Source organism: Carassius gibelio, chromosome B19 (assembly GCF_023724105.1).
Source record: "Carassius gibelio isolate Cgi1373 ecotype wild population from Czech Republic chromosome B19, carGib1.2-hapl.c, whole genome shotgun sequence".
NCBI classification, from domain to species: domain Eukaryota; kingdom Metazoa; phylum Chordata; class Actinopteri; order Cypriniformes; family Cyprinidae; genus Carassius; species Carassius gibelio.
In genome coordinates, this window is record NC_068414.1 from 12043342 (window position 1) to 12069751 (window position 26410).

Below are 26410 nucleotides of genomic sequence, written 5' to 3' on the forward strand. Positions count from 1 at the left end.
GTAATGGCATCAGGTATGTCAGCGATATCCAGAATCAATAACAGAAACAAGCAGATGTCTGGGGAAGCAGCAGAGAATCAGAGTCGGTATAAACAATCCAAAGGTCAGGTATAGAAGGAACAAACGGAACAAAAGGAAAAACGCTCGGAAATGTCAGACAGGCTAAACAAGACTTCGCAATGAGTGCCTGTGTGAGAGCAGCTTTTTTGTGTATGGAAATGAGGTGCAGGTGTGAGTGCAATCAGTCCCAGGTATGAGGTCTTGTGGGAAATGCAGTTCATGATGGGTCTTGAGTGAGTCCTGAGTGGAGTGCCCTCTGGGAAGAGCTATGGAGGAGGAAGGGCTGACAATGATGGAGGAGCAGGTGGCGGAGGAGCCCGAGGTGGAGAGCTGATGAGCCAGGGTGACGATGAGGATCCGGAAGGCCAAGACGGAGCAGATGGCGTCGGCTACTCACGTGGAGGTGGGGATCTGAAAGACCACGGTGGAGCCGGGGTGACAGAGAACTGAGGAGGAGACGAAGGGATGAAGGAGCCTGACTGAGCCAGAAAGACAAAGGGACGAGGCACAGCCGGAATAGTGGAGTCCCAAGGCACAGGATGGTCGATGCCGAACCAAGGCAGAGCCGGAGGGACGAGGGAGCCTGGGGGAGCTAGTGGACTGCCACGGCAGAGAGGAGGGAGCTAGTAGCCAGGGTTGAGCCGACGGGTCCATGGCCCAAGGTGAAGTCCAGGGCTTAGAGGCTGGAGGTGGAGTCAAGGGATGCTCCAGCCCCAGTGACGCTGGAGGATGGCAGTCCCGCAGAACTTGCACCATGCTGATGCTGGGCTGAGGGCGATCAGATGAGCTACCAGTGGTGGGGGATGCTGGAGTGGGTGGGTGGGGGTGGAAGCCCATGTTAAAAAGCCCATGTTGCAGGTCAACCATCACTGTCGATTAATGGGTACACAAATCACTCAATATACATACATGTATATCAATTTTAAAATGTCTCAAAAATGGTATTAAAGAACAGTTTTTTAAGTTTTTGGTATTAACTGGTATTAACTTGGTATTTTGGTATTTTTGTTTTTTTTTATGCAATTCAGTGATGACGTCATATTGGGGAGAAGTGGAGGAGGAAATGTAGCTTCAGTCTAGTATTAGAACTAAGGCGACTGACTGGGATGAGGAAGAGGTGGCAAGAGCCAACATTTATGATGGCCTGCTGCTGTACAATTTCGAACCTGCCAGATGTGAGAGGGCAAATTAAGAAATGGCAAGAACTGTTGGCCATCAAAGCCAGTTAAATGCATCGTCCGAGGAGAATGAGTGGAGAGTTGGTGAAGTGTCCTGGTGAGTTGCTATCGTTTAGCAATGCAGTAATGAGCACTGGAGCTAGTCTACGAGCAGCAGTGCACAATAACGGCATATATTTAATTTTTTTTACTGTCATTGAATAGCACAGAGTGAAAAATCAAAGTTTTCTTTATATCTAGTGGCAGTGATCCTGACGTTAGTTCAGAAAAGTAACCTTTGTCGTAGTACTGGTAAACTTTGTCATCTAGAAAAATAGAAGGCATCATGCTAGCTATATGGGTGTTTCTAAGCGTTTATCTCTTTCTCCAGTGAAAATGTTGTTGCAAATGTAGCCGCGTGTCTGTCGCTGTGTTTGGCAGGCACCTGTGTGGGCGGTGCCATCCCATGGAAACTGCATTGACAGCTTGTGGTGTTGGGAACTGAGTGCGTTTTGGTCGCTGTTGGTTGATATCTATCTATCTATCTATCTATCTATCTATCTATCTATCTATCTGTCTGTCTGTCTGTCTACCTATCTATCTCTATGTATTTATCTATTTATCTACAATCTGAATACTCTCGTCTACTACTCGTCTCTCTAGTCTCTCTCAATGCTCTCAAGGCGGGTTATGGCAAATTCTCTGGCCAAGGTGACGTGATGCAATGCATTGTGGGGGAAAGGAGAATCGTTGCAAACTGCTGTAAGATATTACCTACTTTTTCATATTATATTTCGTTTTTTGATACCGAACAACATAAAATACAATGGATAACAGTTTAAATGTTTATTACCAACAAGAAAATTCGATGAAAAATTAACCCTGCAACACGGCAACTCATGAACAGGAACCCCTCTTGGGCTAGACATGGGAACAGGAACTTTCTCTGGGCTGTATTGGGAAATGGGAGCCCATTCAGGGGTGGACGGGATCAGCGGGGATGAAGGAGCGAGGAGAGGGGACAGGTCGGTTTTCCCAGTCTATAAGGTCCTCCTCGAAGTCCATCAGTCCCAGCTGTATAATCAGCTGACTCTCAGCCACAGTGCAGTGGGCGGAGCTTCACTCCACGCTCTCTCTCTATTGGCCGCATGCTCTCTTACAGTGGGCTCTGTTGCCGGCTTTTGAGATTTTGTGCTGTTTCAAACTAGTGGAAGGAAAACATCCAAAAGACACTGTTAAGTGTTTCTTTTATAGCACTTTATCTGTTTGTGTCAATAGATACAATACATATTTTTAAAGTTTTTTCTCCAACACTGAGCCATAAATCTCCACTTCAGTAGCACTCACACACACCAAACATTACAGAGGGATTTGTTCATATATATTTTCATTGATTATAAACAACATTTTATTCCCCCCAAAATTGTTAAAATATACTGAATTCTGGCTGTTCAAAGTATTTTCTGAATTATGGAGTGACAAAAAAAAGATACCCAGAATTCCCTCTGTAAAAACATTTGACTCTAATATGTAAAAAAAAAATAAAATAAAAAAATAATAATAATAATTAAACTGACTTAATCTTGTGTTCAGATTTTTGTACTAGACATTTTGGCAAATTAGCGCATATTTCATTAAATAATGCCTCATTTGCATATTTAAACATAACATTTTTGAATACTAGTAATACAAAAAATGTTTGCAATAATCAATGTAATCAATCAACTGGGTAAGTAAGGTGATAACTATTAGTTATTTCTTTTACCCTATTCACCTGCAGTGTCTCGCCTTAAGACCATTAATAGCATGTTATTATATTAACTAAATGAAAAAAATATATAAGTTTTTATGGTTTTTTAAAACTTAAGTTCATCTTTATATGTAACTTCATAATTATAATGAACTAAAATACACTAATGTAATTTCCACTGAAACTTGTACATCATGTATTTACATAAATAGTACGTAATTACACATTTGTAATGATTAAGTTACAATTTAGTACATTTAGTAAAAGTACTACATACTATTTCAAAGTATGTTTTTAATGTGTTTAGAAACACTAATGACAGTGAACTCTTAGTAAACTAAAGTGGCCTTTTATTTTGTTAATATTGTATTATCTGCAAGTTCAGAAAAAAAAGTATTCTACATGTGCTCATTCAGCTAAGCACACTTCATTTTCACAAGGGTTTTCAGCCCTGACTCTGAACTGAATGCTTTCACCGATGATTTTTAATACTTTAAGCAGTAATTGCAGACTATTGCATTATTATTACCTCTCATCAGTGTCAGAAAGTGGATACAAACTTGTCTTTTTTTTGTTTCGAATAAGGTTAAAGACATTTTCCATTTATTTCCAGTCCATATTAAGCTGTACTGGCATGCTTTGGAAATGACCACTTAAAATAAAAACACAATGAAAGCATAAATCTATGCACCATAGACTTTAACTGTTCATGTGTAACTCTGAACACAATAAGGACTGCCATTTTTATCCTAACCTTTGTGGTGAAATCTTAAAGTAATGATGACATCTCGTCTCTTCTCTTTGGAAGACGTGAAACTGTATTCCCAGGTTGTCTAAACATGGATTTTTCCTGTGTATTAAAGACACCTCTGTAATCCCATCTTCACATCTGAAAGTGTTTAGCAGGATTTTCCATAGAAAGCATAAAGTGACAAGTGAAAAGCAACACACAAAGATCATGGAATAGTCCATCAGTTTGGTGTACTATAATAAAAGTCATCTGAAGTAATAGCTCTGTGTGAGGAGCAGAGTTTAAGATGAGTTATTTTTCTCAAAAAAAAACTTGGTATCCATTCCGTCCTCTTGTGATCAAGTCATGTTCTTCATTATCTTTTGGAAATGTAATTTAGGGGAGCAAGAAAGGCTGTGGAGAAAAGCAGCATCAGGATAATGAAACACGAGGCACCTGTCTTCAGCTTTATGGGAGTTTGGTTTCATTCTGGGCAACATTAAATATTGAACATTACTAGCGAGTGATAAGAACAAGAGAAAGTATTTATAGAGAGCTAGCTCATATTTTCACCTACTATATTTTTCCAGACTGCTGAGGTAGAAAGAACTGTCCAAGTTTCCTGGGTTTAAAGTAGCAATACTGTATAAGTGCCTCTTACATTCTTCTCTTTAGTGGGATTTGACCATGCTTTTAAGTCTACATGAAATCAAAATGTACTTTATTTACTTCATTAGCTCAGATTGACTAAGTATGCTTACAGTTTATCTGTCTTCAGACGTGTTTCTGATTTGTTTTCTCTGCCTCTCTTGCTTCTGTTTTCACGACTGAACTGGATCATCCTTCACTGGCTGCTGATGTCGTTGGAAACGGTCTGATGTGATTTGTGGTGAGTCTGTCATTTTACTTCTAATCTTTATATTGAGATCTGCAAAGCTCAGCACAACAAAAAGGTCACAGTATGCTTCTGTCAGTGAACTCACATTAGTTTAATGCAGTGTGATGTATCAGTCTTCCCTGTGCTAAATACAGTGTGCAAAGCAGCATGAAAGCAGAAATGTATGCTCTCTTCTGCCCCGACTTCATATTTCTGGCTGTCAAGTGTAAGATTTTAAGAAAATCCAAAAATTGTATTTAAAACAGCGATTGAGAAAGTACAGCTATCTAGAGACGGACAGATGGAATCAGATCAGTGTATCTGTGCTGTCAGAGATGAGGCCTGAAACACAAAACCTCAGGCTGATGAAGGTTTCACAGGGTTCAGACTCTGACAGATGATGGGAAATGGGAACAGACTGCAAAGAGATCTTTTACAAAACCCTGCTTAGGAAATAGCTTCCAGAAAAGGGTATACAATTAATTAATTATATTTATTTACTTATATTTGAATAAAATGTAAGGCTTTAAAGATGAAATTACTGTAAAATACTGTAAATTCCTTTTATGAATTTCTAGTTGCAGTTGTAAACTATTATACTGTAAAACCTCACAACAGGTTCATTCATGTACTTCATTCATTCATATTCATGTATATATATATATATATATATATATATATATATATATATATATATATATTTAGTCACAGTGTTCTCTACTGTGGACATAGCATGATATGAATAAAATATAATTTTTCAATTTTTTCTTATGCTCTAAAAAAAAAATCGTGTCTCAGGAGGATATATCATACTTTATTTGCTTCATTTTGTGAGCCAGAGATAAAAATGAGCGCATATTTACAGAGTGTCAGCAGATGTCAGCAGAGAGTCAGATGAGGAAACGGAGGAACAGGTGGCCACTGGCTTGAGCTCTGGATTAACAACATGCCAGACAGCAAAACACAAAAACAGACCAAAATATTCATCCCAGCAGGAAACAGTGACACTCAAAAACACCCCGAGGAAGAGAGCAAGTACACTGGATGAGTTCATCACAAAAAAGTATTTGTAAACAAAACAGAACAAAAAAGATGATGGAACAAATACTTTTATTCTGGATGCAATTAATCCAGAATAATATATATATATATATATATATATATATATATATATATATATATATATATATATATATATATATATATATATATATATATATATATATATTAAAGTATGTCATTTAATACATAAACTGTTTGTTTGTTGTATTAAATGTATTTTATTTTATTATTTCATTTTATTTTATTTTACCCAGCTGTTAAACTGTATATTTCATTTGCTGTCTTACTGTTACTAATTGTATCTTGCCTCATTGTATGGCAACAAAAATGTTTCCACTTACACTGCCATTTAATAATTCATAGTAAAAAATTGTGTATTTTTCACATTTTTTATAAGGGCCTTTTGCCAACCCAAGCTGCAATTTCCAAGGCGAAAAAACATCAGCAGCATTACTGTGAAATATATACTGTGATTGAAACTGAATTTTCAGCATCGTTCCTCCAGTCTTCAGTGTCACATGATTTTCAGAAATCATTACAATATGCGGATTTGCTGCTCATGAAACATTTCTGATTATTATCAATGTAGATTAATGCTGTCAGTTTTGCTGCTGCATCAAGAAAAAAAAAAAATGAATACGTTTATTCAACAAGAACAGACTGAATTGATCAAAGTCTACAGTAATGGCACTTATAATTACAAAAGATTTCTATTTCAAAGGTTCAAATTTCTATCCATTTACTAAGGAGCTGTTTTCAGCATTTAGAACATAACTGAGCACCAATAATAAACGATCAGCAAATCAGATTCATTTCTGAAGGATCATGTGACACCGAAGACTGTGATCTATTTATGTATTTTGATCAAATGAATGCAGGCTTGGTGAGCGTAATAGACTTCCCTTGAACAACAACAGTAAAATCTGTATTATTCCTGCATGTATTTTCCTGCCAGTGATGATAGTGTTTATCTTCATTACTGTTTGTAAAAGTAAAGCTTTGTGTGAAGTCTCTAGACATCCTGAGATGCTGCGTTTGAAACACAGACAGAGTGCTGATGATTTTTGACTTCGCTAATGATCCCCTAAATCTCTGGCCCATGTTAGCGTTAGCGCGTCTGACATGACTCCTCCGGCAGGACGTCTCATACGGCCTGTCAGGTTAGAGATGCACTGCTTGGCGAGCAGTAATTAGGGCTTTGGTGCCCAGCTGGTGCCACTAGCATAGATGTGAATGGAGAAGATCTGGAGGAGGAGATGCAGGAGGTTCTGGAAGGACGGGGTGTGATTGTCTGCCTTCTGTCCCGCCCATCTCTGGGGACTGGGACTGTCTGCTTGCTGCTGTCATTCTGTTTGAGCAGATGTATGGCCCTTTAAATTAGTGAAGGGAAGGGCCAATTCTCCTGATGTGGGAACCACAGGAGACCAGAATGTCACAGACAGAGATCCATATACTATTAATTATCAATCAAACCAGCCTCTAATAAAAGATACAGTTATGTTTCCAAAAAAAAAAAAAAGGACAAAGCTTTATGACGTCCCTCGAGGTCTCTTATGTTTTAAAACCAGTAATATTTCAATCATGCTTGAAGTTTCTAAGTTCCAAAAGTGGGTTTTCTCAGTGATCCTGTTTTTGGATCCCAAAGAACCTTTGCATGAACTGTTCTATAAAGTACTTCTAAAGTGTGAAGAACATTTTAATATTCTAAAAACGTAATCTAAATATTCCATGGATGTTAAAGGTTCTTCAATGAAGTCACTAAAGAACCCTTATTTTTAAGACTGTTTGCTGAATGCTCCTCCACACCAGAACAAATAAATGTGTGCAAATAAAAATGCACATGCACTTTTAGTTTGTGCAGTTTCGCTAGGGCGCCACCATCATGCATTATTTACTAGTAGTGATGGATGATGGCATATTCTGAGGGCAGAGGGGTCACTCCAAACCCTCCAGTCACAATTATTGTGTGCTTTAACAAAACTCTGAGATTTACTACAGTCTAATGGAGAAGGTAGTCCATAAATAGCAGGATACACCGCATATCTGAACCTGAATTATGAGGTTTATATCTGAGATTTGTGACAATAACTATTTTTTTTTTTTTTTTTTTTTTTTGCTTCAAAAGAAATGGTAATAAAATAAAATGGCTCAAAAATACATACAAAAATGAAATACAATACAATGAAATAAAATAATAAACGAAATAAAATTGAATTAAAATAAATTAAATAATTTAGAGGAGGTGGAGATTTTTCCACTTAAAGAGCAAAACTTTTATCTGATGTTACTAAGATTAAATCTGCGTCCAGCTGCGTCTGATAATATTTGTGTATTTTATTTTATTTGGGGGTTATGAAGCTGATAAAAAGCGGTTTGTTTTTCAAGACGAATCCGGTTGATCCCGTTTCTAAGTCTCCTTGGTTACGATGCTGCTACAGCTTTAGCGCAGGGACCGAAGCTCAGTGTTCTCGCGTCTGATTGGCTCATTCCTATCTCTGCTCGTCTCCCATTGGCCGCCTTTCCAAATACGCTCGGCTCATTGCATAGCTAGACCCCCCTTTTTACTAGAATCTAAACACCGTTTTAAAACAGCTTGGATGATTTTGTTTATGAGTTTGCTCGTTGTGTGAAATCTGAGGGAAAGCGGTTTCTGGATATCTTGTGCTGGATTATTTCTACTCGTTGATGAATTAAAGGGAAAGGTAAGAGAGCAAGCTGGATTATGTATTGTGCGATGCTCGCGAGGACGGGGATCTGTTGACATTTGTTTTGTTTTGTTTTTTTCACATTAGGCGCCATTTTCAGACATTTCATTCACTTGCACCTGCTCATACATTATGACCCTCAATATAAATGTTTTTTTTTTGATGGACAGCTATCAAAAAACTATAAAACCCCTAAAGTTATAGTCGAGAGCTCTGATTTGTTGTATTGTTTCGTCGCTTTGTTGGCGGGCTGTTCGCATCTCATAGATCTAATGGTTAATAGCACTCAGTACATGCAAATATTTTCAGTTCTTAACTGCTTTGCTTTTAAATATCCCAAATTAGTCGCGGAATGTATCATTTCTGATGCAGTTTTATGTCCTCTGGGTCGTGTCCTGGGAAAATGTCTCGTGAGAGAATAAAGCGCTTGTTTACGTTTCTTCAGACAGGTGTATTACGCCAAACAACGTTATATTGATATTTCAGTGTTTATTACTAAATCTTGTTGTGTATAACACTGTTGTTACTCGGTTTGATTAGGGTAGATAGCTAATTAGATTATATACGATCAAATTAAGGGCGCTGGAGTTATCTTGGTTTTTTCTTTCTTTCTGAAACGTGCTTCAAATGGTGACATCCAAATCGGCTTTTTTTATTCGGTATTATTTAATAATACAGAATAAATGTGGCTGCACCAAACAATTATTATGTTTAAATGTCAGATGTCCTTCTGCATCATCATCAGTCTCCCACAGTGTTGAAGTCAACTAATGCTCACATGCAGTGAGTCCTGGAGACTTAGCATTGCATTTCAACCCCCAGGCAATGTTACTATAATAGATACCTTCAGTTTATTGTCCCTGTGCTTTGGCATCAGTCTGAGCCCATTCAGAAATCTTATGCAATCAATCCCCATTTATAAACAGAAGTGGTTTAGCCTTTGTATTTGTTAAAAAAAAAAAAAAATAGACAGAGATGTGTCATAAAAATGCCGTTTTCTTTTGATTAACATGCTATTTTCTGAATGTGCATGTTGTTTGCACGCTCTTTGCTATCATTCTGTTGTGCAGCAAAAGCACTCATGAGTTATGTCTGTTTATAGCACAAACAGATAAATGGTTTCGGTTCCTTAAGGTCTCTCTGGTGTTTGTTTGTTCTTGACAGCCCAGCAACTTCTGCACATGATGCATTTCAGATCAGAAGGAGGTCTAACACACTATCAGGGTTCATCAGGGTTTGTGTGTTTCTGTTGAAATTAGAAATTCTTTGTAGAATTATGATTTGTGAGAGTTCATAAGCTCGCCCCACCTGGAGTGTTTAATGGCTGAAGTGTTATTGTTTGGGGCTCAGGGTGTTGTAAATGGTTCTGTTATGCTTTCTGTTTCTCGTTGATCTGTAATATTTCGTTTTCGTAATTCAAGTTTCTTGAATTTTCAGTTTTCTTTGTTTGTTAAATGTTTTTTTGGTAGTTCTTCTGTTTCTCTCTTTCTGCTTTTTTTCCCCTGGTGTTTTCTGTCTGTTTTGCTCTCGCCGTCTCGAGCGACCGCCCCCATCTGTTTCGTGTCCATGGAGATCAGGTGCACTGTGTGACCATGTGGTCATTGATTGGTTTGATTGTTCTGAGTTCATCCTTCTGAGCCCCTGTGTGTGTGTGTGTGTGTGTGTGTGTGTGTTTCACGGCCCCAGCCATTACCCTTTGGTTGTCCCAAGAGGAATCTCTCATTTTGTTAATTTGGTCATATTTGGTCTGTCCATCAGTGGTTTGCTGAAAATTGGCATCTTAATTTGGTTTATCGGACCTATCTCTGATTGGACGCTTGTTTATCAGATCTAGAGGCTCTTAAAAGGTAAAGTGCAATTTTGGCAACATTAGTGGCACCAGATGGAATTACAAAAACAACTAGTCATTACTTTTTAAGAAAATATGAGAGTGATTGCTCAGAATGTGATCTGGTTGCATTATCTAGGTTTGTTTCATAAAAACATTTACTTTAAAAAGTTATTTTTAAAAGGTGAATTAGTTTAATTGAAATTTTTAAAAGAATATGTAAGTGTATTCATGAAGTCAGCCTGCTAATATCTTACTTATCGTCTCAGCACATCAAACTGGAATACGGAAAAGGATTTTAACATCAGAAAGATAATAGACACTTAAGGTTTAATGGTCAAAACATATAGCGTCTCCCTCCATGTTCTGTGTTTCTGTTGTCTATGTAAATCGAGATTGCTTAGGCAACAGTTTTCTGGGTCATTCACAGCTGGCTCCTGTCCTTGAGCCCAGGGTGAGCAGAAACCGGGCGTCTAAAGATGCAGACCAACATTACAGTGAGAGCAAGAACAACTGACAGTGAGATCCAGAAGCTTGTTCACACTACGTTAGAGAGAGAGAGCGTTTCTGTCTAATCCAGCACAGGACCCCGATTAATTTGAAAGCCGCTTTCCAGTCTTAAGCTCACTTTCTGCATACAGCACTTAGGCTTTCCACAACTCCGTTTACTCTGTCTTCCCATCGTTTACTGTCACCGAACCCCTAAAGTGCCTCTGTTGATGTGGCATCAGTGCTGGGGTGACTGAAAGTAAACACAGAAGAAGAAACTAATGTGAGATGATGCACCCAGAGGAAGGCATTGTTGTTGTGCATCCATCCAATCAAGAGCCAAATTGTATGTATATGTGTTTTAAAGGAATAGAGCCTTTCATTGAGCTGAGGATGTTCACGTTGCTCTTTTCCATACATCTGATGCAAAACAATGAGTTTGTGTAGTTCACACTTGTATATAAGTTAGTGATTTTGTTCATAGCGCTCAGTGAAGTGAAAGTGTGTGATTTGTGTGGCTGCTGGCGTGAATGTGTTTGTGTTGGGTGTGCTGTCACACCTGCTCCTGTGGGGTCCCCGCTTGCCATTTTTATGCCCAATCAGCAGCTCTTGCTCCTGCCAGCCAATCACAGTGCAGCATTCCAGAGCAGGAGCTGTTATTCCTGGGGATTTATCCAGAGATTTCCAGCATCCTTTCTCAATCCCCCAGAATAATGGAGGATAGATTTTAATAGTGGATATGCATTTTCCGATTATGCTAAATAGTTTAACCAGCTAGAAATACTCTTGTTGAGTGCAGTCTAAAATTATTTTGCTGAAACTGTTGGAAAAGGAAGTTGAGAAAGAGCTTTATTCAGAATTAGAAAGCGTTATTGCCGAGTGTGTTTACACTCACCAGGAATTTGTCTTGATGTTAGGAGCTTCCAGTTTATAGATTGTTTATAGATGTAAAAAAGATATATATTTTCCCATTTTTAAGTTTGCATGACAAAGTGTAGACTATAGTGTCACTTGGCAAAAATGGCCCAAAAGAGCACGTGTGAGGTTGGTCGGTTGGCCAGAAGCCATCAGTCCGTCCTAATAATTGAGTCCTGATGGACTGCAGCATCAGTGTGCTGGACTGAGACGTGTGAGTCTGCTCTCTGACTGTATAATATAGTATGCTAATATACTGCTGCTTTTACACATCTTGTTTTTGAAAACCGATCTGTGCTTCCTGGAACATTTCCACATGAATCCCCTGATTAGCTTGATGTTTGTAAATAAACACAAATATAGTCTAGATGTTTAATGATGCTCTGTTTTTATTAATTACAGTGATGCTGTACTACTGAACAACAGTGTTGGGTATAGTTACTTTGGAAAGTAGTTAGTTAGGTTACAACGTTACCATCAATTAAAAGTAATCAGTTATGATACAGCGTTACCTATTCATAAAAGTAACGCGTTAGAGTACTCATGCGTTACCAAAAATTAAAAGCAGTTTGCAGGGGCTCACACATGACAGACACAGCCCCCGGCCCCTTTAAATGCACCTAGAAGTCGTGACTCCCGACAATGAATAACGTCAGTCATCCGACTAAATTAACACTGCAGGATAACAATAACAGGAAAGACAGTCAGCAATCGGCTATTCCACATGGCGTTTTATTTATTTATTATCACAGAACATATTATTAATCAAAATTCGCACCTAACGTTACCCAGCCCGGGTAGCCTAGGCTACTGTATATTATGAGCACCACAAGATAACTCCTGATTTTTCTTTAACTTTAAATAATGCAGTTATCAAAGTACAAGTATGCTTACTTGTAAACACAACCTTAAACAGGCTTGCAGATTTAAATCCATTTAGAAATGATGAACAACCAGCCAGCCAACGATCTAACAGAAATTAACAGCTGCCTGTCAGACAAAAATGATAACAAACAGACCGAATTAAATCCTTCACTGCCACACAGGCAAATGACAAATCGCTTAATAGCCGAACTAATTATTATTAAAGTGTCACTCACAGAGCGTGCATTTTACCGTTATGTTCTTTTCTTTTTCGTTGACAAATTGAAAATAATGTGCGTACTTCCATAAACAAAACGCGGTCCTCTCTGCTATCTTGCCGGGAGTTCGAAAAAAAAAAAAAAGCCCCCCACACACACACAGGGTCAGGCGCAGGGCACAGACGCATCACAGCCATTGACTTTACAATCACAGAGCTTCGGCTCCGCTGATACATCCGCAGGTGGCACAGTAGACCTAGGCATACTGTCTGACAAAAAGCAGGCTGCAGTCGGGATTTTCCTTTCCTTAAAATAACGGATTACTTTTTTAAAAAAATAACTAAGTTACTGATTACTTACGCACGAAACTAACGCGTTAAGTTACACATTTCAGGAAAAAAGTAATTAGAGTACTCTAACGCGTTACTTTGTAACGCGTTACCCACAACACTGCTGAACAAACACACAGTGAACTTGATGATTATTAAAACAAAGCTTTGTCAGTCAAAAGCATTTGTTCTGCATAGTCAAAAAAGAGAAAAAGTACAAAAGCTGTCCCTTTGAGGGATACCTTTTTTAAACGCACACCTTTGTACCTTATTTGCTCCTAAAGGGTGCATATCTCAAAAGTATAAATTTATTACCTAAATAGTACATATTTGTACTAGGGCTGGACGATGTGGCCAAAATGTATATCATGATAAAGTTTCTTAATTTTGGCCGATACGATATAATTCCGATAACGATATAAACACTATTTAAAAAGCCTCATTAAAATTGCCAAGAATGCTAACAACAGATGTCTGTTATTATGAAAAATGAACTTGCCAAGTATAATATATATATATATATGTATGTATAAAATGCAAACAAAAGGTGGAAGAATATTGCTGTATATTTTATTTAGCTATACAACCTAACCCGTGTCTCATCCAGAGAAAAGCAGGACTGGTATGAAGCTAGGTCTGTGAAGATAATGAGTATTGATGTGTCAGTTTAATCTGATCTTGGGTTCTTGTGGGATTGATTATGATCTGTGTCAATAATTTGAGTGTGTTCCTTTATGAAGTGTGTCAGGACAGGTCAGAGGTCTCTGTGTGTGTGTGTGAGATAAGGAAGATGGCTTCAGCAACTATACACAGACGTGTTGTTGTTGTGGACGTGAGTTTTGCCTGCTGTCATCTGAACACAGTTGACTGTAATACACTGTAAGGGTTGCACTGAGATATAATTGGATGAGTGTGTGTGTGTGTGTATCTGCACTTGATGCATAAGAGGATGATGGGGTATGTGTGTGTGTTTGTACCTGTGGGTTTAGGTGAACTGTAAAGGGATGATGTTGTGCGTGGGCAGTGTCGAGGATGATTTTGTGAGTGTGTGTTTATATAATTTAGAGAGCTGTAATTAGATAAAGTTGTGGGTGTCCAATGGCAAAAATGGGATAAAAGTCTGTTTTGGTTCATGGGGAGTGTGTATTTTAAAAGAGTTATAAGTGATGTTATTTCCATATGAGAGCTGTGTGATGTATTGATGGAGGGGAGATGGAGAAGTGTGTGTGTGTGTGTGTGTGTGTGTGTGTGTGTGGAGGGGGAGGGGACTGTAGAGAGTGGATTAGTGTAAATACAGTGGTATTAGCGGCCAGAGGATCCAAACAAAAACAGAGCTTCAGAGAGTTTGTTCAGTGGAGTATTCTTAATAGTCATTTACTATTCTGTTGAACATGTATTTTATTTATTATTATCAAAACTAAAATACTAATTTATTTATAGATAAAGTGTTTGTACAGTGGAACAGTGGAGTAATCGTTATTATGTTGTTATTAAATGTTTATTTAAAGGGGCGGTATGTAGGATTGACACCGAGGGGTTGAACTAGGAATTGCAGTCCAAATTCAAAATATTGGAGAGTTTTTTTCACATGGTCCCTCCTCCCCAGATTTGACACACACACACACACACACACACACACACACACACACAGGTTGCCAGATTGATGACACCAACAGGAGCGAGCCCACTTGATAAATGAAACAAAATGTGTTTTTTAGGCCAACTGCTAACCCGGGGTACTGAAATACAGTTGGGTAAACTGGCAGTGGGCGGGTTTCAGAAGCCAAAACAGAGACAGACATTCCGGCCGGAACACATATTTTCAAAGAAGAATAACTGACTGCAGCATTGTTTTTCAGATAAACAAATATGCTAACATCTTACAGTATTTTTATGCTTTAGTAGAGTCAAAATCATACAGCACCTTTAAAGGTGCCATACATACATGAAAATCCCTCACCTTTCGGCGAAATTCACCATTTTGAAAACAATAATTTTAATATTTTCTGGTTTATATAAGTTAAGTTACCCAGGAGCTCTGTTGACATGGACTTAGCTAACGTTAGCTATAGCTTGATGAATTGAGTCCTTGAACACAGCAGGAGAGAACGCAACGTTAGCCAGCTAACATTGGAAAATTATTAGCAAAAGGCTACCGTTTTTAAGGAGGTAGATTTTGAGGTGAGTGGACTGACAAGGCAGAAGGGAAAGTGGTCCATCGCTCTATCAATAAGCAGACCTGCCAACCTGTATGCAATTTGCGTAGCGGATACGCATTTTGACTTGAAAGTACGCTGGTACGATTTGTCACTTTAAACTACGCAAAAACTTGGTGACGCCTTTTTGCAAGCAACAGCAAAAGAAGAAGAGTTCGACCGATCATAGCGCTAGGTTCTTCAGTTATTGACAGATGCATAAAGCCTATCATTAAAAAGAGACTGAAAATCGACACCAATAAAGATTCCCGCTCTATCCCCCTTCCACTCCCGCCTTTTGACTGATGAACAGTAGGCTACAGTAATTGTAATATTAATTAGTAATAATTTTTGACTCATGGCTGAAGTTAAGTTTCTCCAGCTCTCCCAAGGTTGGCAAAAAAGCATCTCAAAATGCATTAGACTGATGCTTTAAAATATGGAATATTTACATTTTTCTTATGGGGGAGCATGCCCTCTGACCCCCCTAGAGGGGTAATATCCTTCTCACCTTTATCACCCCTGAACCGCCTTCATGCCTGGCCATAGAACACAAAAATCACTTTTATAAGGTGTTTGAACACAGTTGTGTAGCCGCAGTGTGTGAAAACACCAGCCTATAATGGTAAAAATCCACTTACTCATTGTTTTATAATCCCTTAAAAATCATAAACCATCTCTCCACACGAGCAGTTCCAGACTATGACGTTATAGTCAATGAAAGTCCCGCCCATCTGTGACGCTCCCTGCCTTATTAGCATACACAGCCCTGAGTGAGAAGCTGCGGTCCACCATTACTGTTCTCTTGCTGTAGCTGCTGGAGGTACACTTTCAGCGCCAGAGAGCCATTAAAATATGGGATGGGATGCTCCAATTAACATGGGAGTCTCCAAAATATGGTTAAGAAGGTATACACACACACACACACACACACACACACACCACTCAATATTCCTTTAATTATGGGCACATTTCATAGGATTAATGGGTTGTATACTGTAGAAACTGTATCTCTAAACCTACTCCTAAACCTAACCCTTACATTTTTTTCTTCTGTCATTGGTTTATTTATTTATTTGTATGTCTGTTTTATTATGTACATTCATGTTTCTATTTGTATAATCTAATTTTTGTATTACTTGTTATCTGAACTTTGGCTGTTTTGACACTTTTGTTGTTGTAGATTTTGTCTGGTGGCTGACTGGTGTCCTGATGAGCTCAGCGTTGGTGTTGTCTGATGATCAGGCAGGGTTCAGGACTCCAGCATGTCTAATGCGTCTCTGTCTCAGTTCTGTGTGTTTGTTTCAGTCATTGTGTCTGTAAATCCATGCCGTCACGCCCTCGGCCCCTCCTTCCTCCACCCCGCAGCATTAATAACGGCCCTACAAAAGCATTGTAAAACACAAATGCATGTAGACAGTTCTCATACTGGCAGTGAACAGGATATTAGCAGTGTGACAGCGCCTGTAGAAAGGATGACGTGGATTTGGTTGAGATATTGGACAGCCTGTGGGGAAAAGAGGCTCGTGTTTGTTTACTGTAATAACAGACGGGTCTAACAGGAAGCTTCCAGACATCCACACACCCTGCTCACCTGTTCCTGCGGGCCAGCAAAATGAGATGGACTGAATTATAGCCCTTTCCCACAGACACAGCGCAGAATACGAGACAGTTCTGGGACGGGAAAATGGGCTCTGCACCTGCTGGTCTCAAATCAGGAGCTGACGCAAAACAAAACTAGATCACTCCCATCATTATCAAGCAAGTTCTTCAGACTGGAAGCAGTTGACAGAAACCACATTACACACAGACTCGAGCCACTTCATTTACCCTTCATCTCTAATAAAATTACAGGGTCATTCCGGGTCAACCCAACAAGTACAACTCTTCTTTTATAAGAAGAAAGTCAAAATATTAAGTCATGGATATATATATATATATATATATATTTAGTGAGTAATCTAGATTTGCAGTCAATTTGGGTAAAAATGACTTTAGAAAGATGGCGGCATTGTTTATTTACAGACAGAGATTGGGTCTTTTAGTAAAATCTGTTGACTTTAGCAGTCTTTGCATAATGTTCCAATAGAGATAATTCAAAAATTAGAAAAACACTTAATTTTACCCTGAAGTTTGCAATGCATGGCTGTAACTCAAGAAGTATTCAATATATCTTAAAATCCTTTTAGATTTAAAGTTTTGTTTTGGTATCTTAACTTTTAAGGCTTTACATTGTTCCTTTTCTAGATATAAGAAAACTGCTGCTTTTTTCAGTGGTCAAAAACCAAATGTTGGTCACTATGCATACAACTGATACTAACCCTGTCACCTTTGGGTTACAAAGAAGAGAGATTGCTGAAGTCAACAGATTTTACTAATAGACTTAAAGTACCTGTCTCTGTGTAACAATTAAATGATGCTGCTGCCATCAGTCTACAAAATAGTGCTTTACTACATTATGCTTATCTTTCATCATAAAAAATATTATTAGGAAATTAGTTTGATTTGACATGGAATGACCCTGTTTTACTTACAAATTTCATGTTTTCAACTAGTAACGGTTTCATTGTTTCCAGTTGTGATCACAGACCGTCATGCTCTGTGTGTGTGTGTTTGTGCACAGGTTGCAGTAAGTGTCATCGTTTGACTCTCAGCTCAGTGTGTATGTGTGTGTGTGTGTGTGTGTGTGTGTGTGTGCGCGTTTGCTGCAGGTAGATTAAATTATTTAAATGGAAAATCTTCTGCAAAGTAGAAAGGCGCTGATAATCACACTGTTTGCAGCTGAATGGTTTAGTTGAGCAGATGCTGGGTGGGGATTTTGGTTTGTTAAGGACTTTAAGTAGATAAATGGAGAAGTTGAGAAGTTCAATTCCTGTTTGGTTTCATTTCAGAATGAGAAGTGTAGTATTTTGTATACAAGTATCCACTCTGTTGAGATGGAGTATTTTATTGTGTAGTATTCACACGGACCTTTCTGCAATTTTATATTTTGTCTTTTCTAATTTGCTCATTAACCGATTCCCTGCCATTGACAGAATTTTCCGGCTGTTTTTGCGTGTTTTCAGTGATATATGATAGGAGCCGCTATTAAACGTCTTCTGAAAGAGTACTGAATGTCTGGATCAAAAAAGAATCAGAAAAAGCGATTGCATATGTAAACAGAAGTATATGTCAAATAACGCAATCACCATAAATCAAACAAACAGCATAATCAAACTTGCCAAACGTGAATGAAACGTCGTCCCAGGAAGTGTTGTAGCACTGTAAAGTTTTGGGGGTGTTGATGGAAGTGATTGACTCCATCTATGTTCTGATTAACGATCTAAATCTGATCTGGACATCGTCTTTGAATATGACACATGAATTTCTTTTTGTACAAAATGTTGCTGTTTTTATGAAGGATACAAAAAATCCCCCTGAGGAACAGTGTAAGTTCTCTTTCACACTTCTTCGATTAATTGCCCAGCCCTACCATATAGCATACATGTTCACCCCATAGCAGATCTATACAGATGGAGCTGGGGAAGGTGGAGGGTTTCTAAAGCATGCTAAAACTGCTAAAGCAATCACTAGTCAAATATTTGAATGTTGAGCAACAAGCTCATTGGCTACTGATACAGGAGAAGACCAATCAGCTGTGCCGTGTAAAAATGATGTCATTATGTCAGATTGCGCCAGACCTATCAGACTGCACCATCTGGAGTTTCATGCCAGAACTCTGTACGTGTTTTCCTCATGAGGACTGTCGGCTGATCCTCATGATGTGAGGGATTTTAGACTGTACTATGCTTGTGAGGACATTTCAAACCTGACTCACACACATTAAATGACAGGGATCATACTTGACCTGTTGATATATTGAGAATAATGTGATATTTGTTGTGAGAGGGAGGTTAAATGCATCTTAGTGCCAGATTAGTTGAATAAACATTATGACTCAAACAGAAGCAGCCTTTCTGCATGAATGGGATAGACTTTTTTAGTCCAGTCTGTCCTCAAGAGACTGCTTAAACTTGGACCCTCATAATGAGGCTTTGTAATTACTTTGCTAGTGAATGGGAAAGAACGACGGCTGAATAGCAGACCTGTGTATGTGTGTGTGTGTGTGTGGACAAGATGATTAAACAGGGAGCTATTTGAGCCTGTATTCATTTACTTGTCTGTGTGCTGTAAACTAGAATGATAACTTAATAATCAATCATTTTATTAATTGTCATCTCCATTAATCTAGGTAAAAATAAAGCAAAAATAGTGTTGAAGTCGGCCTTGTTGAAATTACGGGCCACAGACCCAAATTTCAATGCAATATCAGCTTGGAGGAGGGACTTTTTTTTAGCTTTTGTACAGGTGGAGGATAGAGGGGACAATGGAGAGATAGTTTGGAGGATGGGACGGATGATGCGTTGAGTCAGGAGACATGAGGAAGTCCCTCAGTTTAGTCTGAATCTGTAGGGGACATCAGAACAGCATGAGAACATGTTCGGTGAGATCATGTTCTTTGTAGTCGCAGTGATTCTCTTTGATGTAATTCTTGTATAATACAGTAGTTCAGGTGCGGCCATTTTAGCATTTTTCATGGGGGAAAAAAGTTCCAGTAGTGTAGTGAGATATGAAACAAAGAAGTCACTTTCAAACCAAGCAGATTTCTGTTGGTCAGTGTGACAAATTCACTTGACCAACTTGAACCTCGTGTGAAATCTGCATGGGAAAATATTGCATTTTCATGTTGGTAAAATTAATTCATTGCATGGAGTAAAAAAAACCTGCTTGGTTTGAAAGTGACTTCTGTGTGAGTGGTGGTTATCTCATAGCTATGCTATTAAGAAGAATACAGCAGGCCTTTTTTCCACTTGCTCTGATTTCACTAACGTGAGTGTACCTTTATGATCAGTCAACAGTTAAACACCGCATTCATAAACTTTGCATTCACTTACAAAACATTTATGTTGGCTCACAAAAAGTTTGCTGTGTAAATGGTATGTAATAGTAATGTGTTTCCCTGAGAAACTTTGTGTTCATTTGCATTACCCGCAAACCTTGCATTGGTTTAAAAAAAAATTATATTCGCTGACTCCTAGTGTTGTCACGGTACCAAAATTTCAGTATCCGGTACCAATACCAGTGAAAATCCACGGTTCTCAGTACCAATTTTGGTACCAAAGGAAAACACAATAATATGCTAATTAAATTTTTTGGTAAATAAAGGGGATTTGCTATTAAAATTAAAACATAGAAGAAATATTGTGTAATTTATTTCTTTAACATTTTTTTTACAGTATCTAGCAGTATCACATACATTCTACTAAATAATAGTAATATTTTTGCACAATGCCTTTATGTAAAAATGAACTTATTTGGACGGGTTGCCGTGAATACCTTTAAATTGACACTGGTTTTACTCAAATGAAACGGTAAAATGCTTGTGAAGTGACTCAGAACAGTTCTGGTAATGTTATTGATGTATTTTATGTCCTCATTGAGACAGCAGATGCTGAAATTACTGGAAGCGTCACACGCTTCAGTCTATGTAGTAAACAAACCATTCATTCATTCACACAGGAATGCGCAGAACATGCAGGATTCATATTTTAACCAACTTTTACAGATACTGGTCCATGTAGAGAATTGATTTGATGAATTTATGCTAACTTTTTCCATGACTGTCCATATTAAAATGTACGTTTCATTTTCATGACTGGATTTTGAGATTCCGTTGCGTTTTCTGCTTCGCAGAAATCATAGCGTTGTATGCGTCAAGAACCGGGTTGACCGGGTACTCGGTGCCACTTGTACTTAAAGAAAGCTGCTACCTGGTACTTTTGTTCACTTTCAAAAGTATTGAAATATCAAAAGCACTGAAATAAAGTCTCACATTTGTAGCCAGCAGGGCAGGGCCAAGAGCCATAGAAAATGGAGCTGGTGGGAGTGCCAACATTGTAATATTGTAACAATAAGATGTTAAAATATTATTTTCTTTATCAGTTTTGTGAAAGATTTCAAAAGTTTAGCAAGTGAATAGAAAAATTTCTCAAAGAACACAACCTTCATGGAAGAGAACACAAAAGCAATGAAATATATTTTTTCCATCACTGTGTGCTCTGTAGTTGTCATAGTATGGAATTAGGGCTGTCACAATATTAGATTTTTCACACCACGTTTATTGCGGTAAAAAGAATTTACAATATCGATATATCACAATATCTATAGAAAACTATAGAAAAATAAGTCTATAGGTGAATCAGCCACATTAATTTTACTTTGTTTATTTAGTTAGTTAGTTTTTCGTTTTAACCAATGAACATAAGGATACTGGTAAACACAGGACACATGCATTTTCACTTCTTCTTCTTCAGGGCACAGCTGACGTGAGACTCTGGCTTTCTCTATATTCTTTGAAGCTCCCTATAAAAAAACGAGACAAAATACTGTCAAGTTCAACAGTATGATGAATAAATATTAACATCCAAACTGATACTTTAACCTGTTCACTTGCGTACCCGTATTTTAATCTCTTTAACCTACAGTTTATGGTAGGTAGGTTATTTGCGTGTCGTGTTATCATAAGTGTCCTGTTCATTTTCAATATTGTGGTTATCGTCAGTACCAGTATATCGTCACACCCTAAATTAATACAGTGTCGATATTTCATGATTTGAATATCACGGTTACCGTCAGCTGGTTAGCTCAAGCCTTGTTGCTGCATGCGTGAGTGGACGCTGACACAGCTGACCTCAGGCAATACCCATAATGCTTTAGTGTGTAAATCTGCTGTGATGTCATCAGCTTTAGAGTAGGCTGGCTCACAAACATCTTTACCGAAGTGGTTTGTATGTGATCTCTGTGTAATTAGATTTAACACTAAACATATGAGCTTGTCATAATTGGATATGGCTTGACTGATAGACTGTTGCATTATTTAAAGGCACATACGAGTGTGAGTCAGTTGTTTTTGGGTTGTTAAAACTATTCAGGGTTCAGTGGAGATGCACAGAGTGCATCTGTCGTTGTGTGGCAGTGCTCAGTTTCTCTTACACCTAGATTGCAGAAGTGATTGAAAAAAGTTAAATGACAGTTTTGTGGGTTGAATAGAACAGTCCAACATTTAAATGATTCACTGATACACTCATTCATCGGACATCAGTACGTCTCTGATGGACTGTAATGAACAAGCCAAGCACAGGGTCTGAGTAACCATATGGGCAATTGGAATCACAGTCAGGGTTAGGGTCCTGAAGAGGCAGCAGTGCAGTTGGACGCTTGAACATTTTGAACATTTGTTTCATCTGTGCGTGAAACTCAGTTCACAAAAGACCAGGGATGCAAATTAGCACCCGCTACCAGCCAAATACGGGTGACTTTGTGTTGTGGCAGGTAAACTCGCTTTACCTACCGGCTACCGTGGCGGGTAAATAAAAATAGCATACGGTTTCACCCGGCCGGTGGACAAAAAACTTAATTTCCATCCCTGGTGTGTGTACAACACGCAATAAAGTGTAATTTCATCCGAAGCAGCTCTGTGGAGAAAGGAAACTGGGCTCGAAACGGCGCCGTTGTTCCCAGTACAGTGTTTGCAGCTGAAGTTAGTGCCACTGGCGGAGTGATATATTTGTTGGTTATTTACAGTACGTTTTATAGCACGCGCTCATGATATACAAGATCGCATGAAAAGTTTAATTTGTTAGCGCGCACAAGTTTCCACATACTGTCACATCTGCGTCAAACCCCAGTAAGTTCATTCTCCTCCAGCATTCTACAACATTTTAGATTATATGTAAACTAACAAACAGTATTATCGGTTGCGTGTCAAATAACTGCTGTCCGGGCGATGCATTTTATTTTGAGTCTTCAAGTGCTTTTTCAGAAGTTAGCTCTGTGGCTAGTAAGTTGTTACGCTGTTCATTTATTGTTTGTAGAAACAACATTGTATCGCTACACATGTTTGACAGCTCTGGCATGACAAGACATGTAAAAACCATGGTGTGAGTTCGTTTGTCGACAGAGTAAAAGTTTGCGAGCCGAGATTTCTTTCAGTGATACAGTGTTGAACTGGGGAATCCTTTCCTTTGGAATTAAATACAACATTATTAAAGCGTACGAAAACTGTTTAGAATATCGCAAAAATGTTTCTGTGCTAAGGCTGGATGATTATGGCCTAAAATCAAAACCACGATTAATTTAACATTTTACCTCGATTACGATTAATGAAAGATTATGTTTTTTCTGTTTCGTTTTTTTGCCCTCATAGTTGACTGACAAGGTTTGTACTGTAAATATGATTGACTTATAAAAGGTGGGATATTTTTTTCCATTGAAAAAGCGATCTGACATCATAGCTCACTATCAGCAGTTATTTGATCTATGTTCGTAACATTTCTTACAGCTTATTGTTCTGTGTAAGAGTTAAATAAAGATCAGATAAATATAAATTAGCACAGTACCAGTACAAGTGATTGCGTGTGTGAGTTACCGTCTCTATATTATCGTGAAGCAGTGGGTTGTAAATAGCCTAGTTCCTTCAAAAGTAGAAAAATATGCTATAATAAGTTTTGAGATTCTAAGCTACTTTAGTGATAAATCACAGGACATCGCTTGTCAACTAGTTTTTGCGTTCCTCTGTGCGCGCAATCTTCACAGCTGTTTATATGAGTGCTCGTGTCAAAATGCAGCTGCGCGGAGGGGAGCTCGAAATAATAATACACATCCCACCGTCTAATCGCTTGAACGTCCAGACCATAAAACAAATACAACTGACAAAGTTTAGTGAAGACGCAAGACTCGCGCCATCGCTGTGTTGAACCGGTGTACACCTCAGTGTTTTGCTTTTATGCCACTGACTGGAGAGCAGAGTTATGTGTCTACACACACGGTAGTGTGCTTTTAATGGGAAAGTGTTAACAGGATTAAAAAAAACGAAATAACCAACATGGGAAAATCACGTCGGTTAGAGGTCCTGAATTTCGGTTTTGATTACTTTTCGATTAATCGTCCAGCCCTATTCTGTGCATTAAAAAAGTTGAGTGCCGCTCAAATGTTTCAGGAATTGATCTTTTCTGGGATTTATTTCAGCCTACAATTAAAACAAGATCTGATTAACGTGAATCTTATCAATACTCTTCTCCTCTAGATGTCACCCTTATTTCCCTTGCGCGATGTTACAACAGAAAGCCTGTGATTCATTCAGCGCTTATCATGGCAGATGTTATGAGCAAACGATACTGTTGATGAGAACCAATAACAAAGCCATACGTGTGATTCTCAATGCTCAGGGGAAATACAATAGGAATACAACAAATCTGCAGAAGCATTTAACACATAAGGTGCCATGATTTCTGCAAACAATTAATGAATGGCAGATACTAATGTAACTTACACACATACTAAATCGTGGACGATGCTTGTGATGTTTTCAGCTTTGCTGTCTCACTTTGATGATATGAATACACGAATATCATCTCCAGCTGCTCTGAATTTGAGATCTGTTTAATTTGAGAAGACTACAATCATATCACATGCACAGCAGCTGCAAGTTCCTCACGGCAACCCGTCAAAATAAAAGTATAGTTTAACGTTAAGAAACGTCAGAATATATGACTATTTAGCAGTCTTAAGACATACTACTGCTGATACATATAAATACATTTTTATTTTTAAAGGAATAATCACATTTTCTTTTATATTTTTTTTATTTAACAGTAAACCTTTGTTGTGCAGCACTTTATTTGCCAAAAAATAAAAGGTTTTAATTTTCATTTGATTAGGATGAATTAAATTAATGTTTTATGCCTTCATTTGATTACCAGAAAAAAATTACAAAAACATTTTATAGGGTCCTATTATTGCTCAAAAAAGAAGCCTATACACAAAAATAATAGGTTTAAAATAAAGGCCTGTGGTTCTTAATTTTAATTTTATTTTATTAATTCACCATTTGTAAACTGGTGTTTACATTTTTTAGAAATATCAATAGTATTTGTATTAAAACGATATTCACTGAATGTAATAAAAAAAAATTAGAATCAAATAGGATTAAGAGCTTGACATCTGAATCGATACCCAGCCCCAAATTTCAGTGCACTTACTTCCTGTTGCACATTTTCAAGTGCATACTGACCGAGACATACTTTGAAAATCCACTGGAAATAGTGTAGTATACGGAGACTTTCAACAGTGCTGTAAAATAACCCGAAACGTCTCTTCCTGCAGCGACTGCCATGACCACAGACGAGGCGGAGAGCGTTCATAAGAAGCAGGTGTGTGAGCAGCAGCAGGAAGAGGAGGACCCCGCTGCACAGGAGCCAGGCCCCGCTGACACCGCTCAGGACAGCCCCTCTGGCACCTCACCGCCCCCCAGGGGCTCGGAGGAGGAACAGGAGCTGAAGCCACGTCAGCGCACCTCCGCTGGCCGCAGCCTCTCCCGGCTCTTCTCCTCCTTCCTGAAGCGCCGCTCACAGTGCTCGGACGGTGAGGGGGTGGAGACAGAGAGGGCCCGGGACAAGGGCAGCCAGGAAGAACCCAAAGCTCCCATAGCAGACCCCGAGCCGGAACTGCGCATAGAGGGCGATGTTGCTCTAGACCAGCACTCAATCAGCAGTGCTGAAAACCAGGTGAGAAAGAGGATGGTATGAAAACTAGAGCCAGATTTTTGTGTGTATATATAACAGTGTTCATTTCGTCAACGAAGACGAGGATAAAAAATATTTGTTAACAAGCGTCGATGGGCTAAACCTAATATCTGATGATAAAAACTATGACGAAATTTATGCCGCCTCTTCGTAAACAGGACGAGAAGGGACTATAATATTTTTTGAGGACTACCAGACATAAAATGTGCATCCCTGTCATTGGATTGCAATCGGATAAAGGGCGTTCGCATATCTAGTCTCGGTATGGTAGCCGCAGTGGATAGATAAATTAACAAAATGCAAACTAGCGAACTGAAACAATGGCCTCAGCATACGAAAGGGGAAAAGAGTACGGTGTTTCCGGGGAGTCACAATTCATGGTCGATTAACTTAGCGATCCACTTCCATAGGCAGTACTGCACGCGATCAGTTCTCATTGCCCAAATACACACACAGCAGTCCAAATAACTGAACGGTGTCAGTAATACGTATGCTTTCCATTTTAAGGGGACAGCATTCCTATTAAGTACCTATCCATGTCATTAATGTAAACAAGCGAAATATGTTTTAAATAAATGTGCACTTTAAGTAAACCTACTGTATCTAAAA

General features: G+C 38.5%; 1 protein-coding gene across 7 annotated transcripts in view; it reads left to right on the plus strand.

The window, feature by feature from the left end:
- Window positions 1-1563: 1563 nt before the first annotated feature.
- Window positions 1564-26410, plus strand: part of LOC127978985 (protein 4.1) — a 64000-nt gene continuing 39153 nt past the window's right edge. For 2 of the 7 annotated variants that reach the window (XM_052584038.1, XM_052584036.1), the window contains exons 1-2: window positions 1568-1979; window positions 25401-25783. In XM_052584038.1, coding sequence (XP_052439998.1) covers window positions 1823-1979; window positions 25401-25783 — 540 coding nt within the window. In that variant the 5' untranslated portion in view covers window positions 1568-1822. Of the gene's footprint in view, window positions 1980-8172; window positions 8339-25382; window positions 25784-26410 lie in introns of those variants that run through there. The other 5 variants (XM_052584040.1, XM_052584042.1, XM_052584039.1 and 2 more) reach the window with 4 other exon arrangements.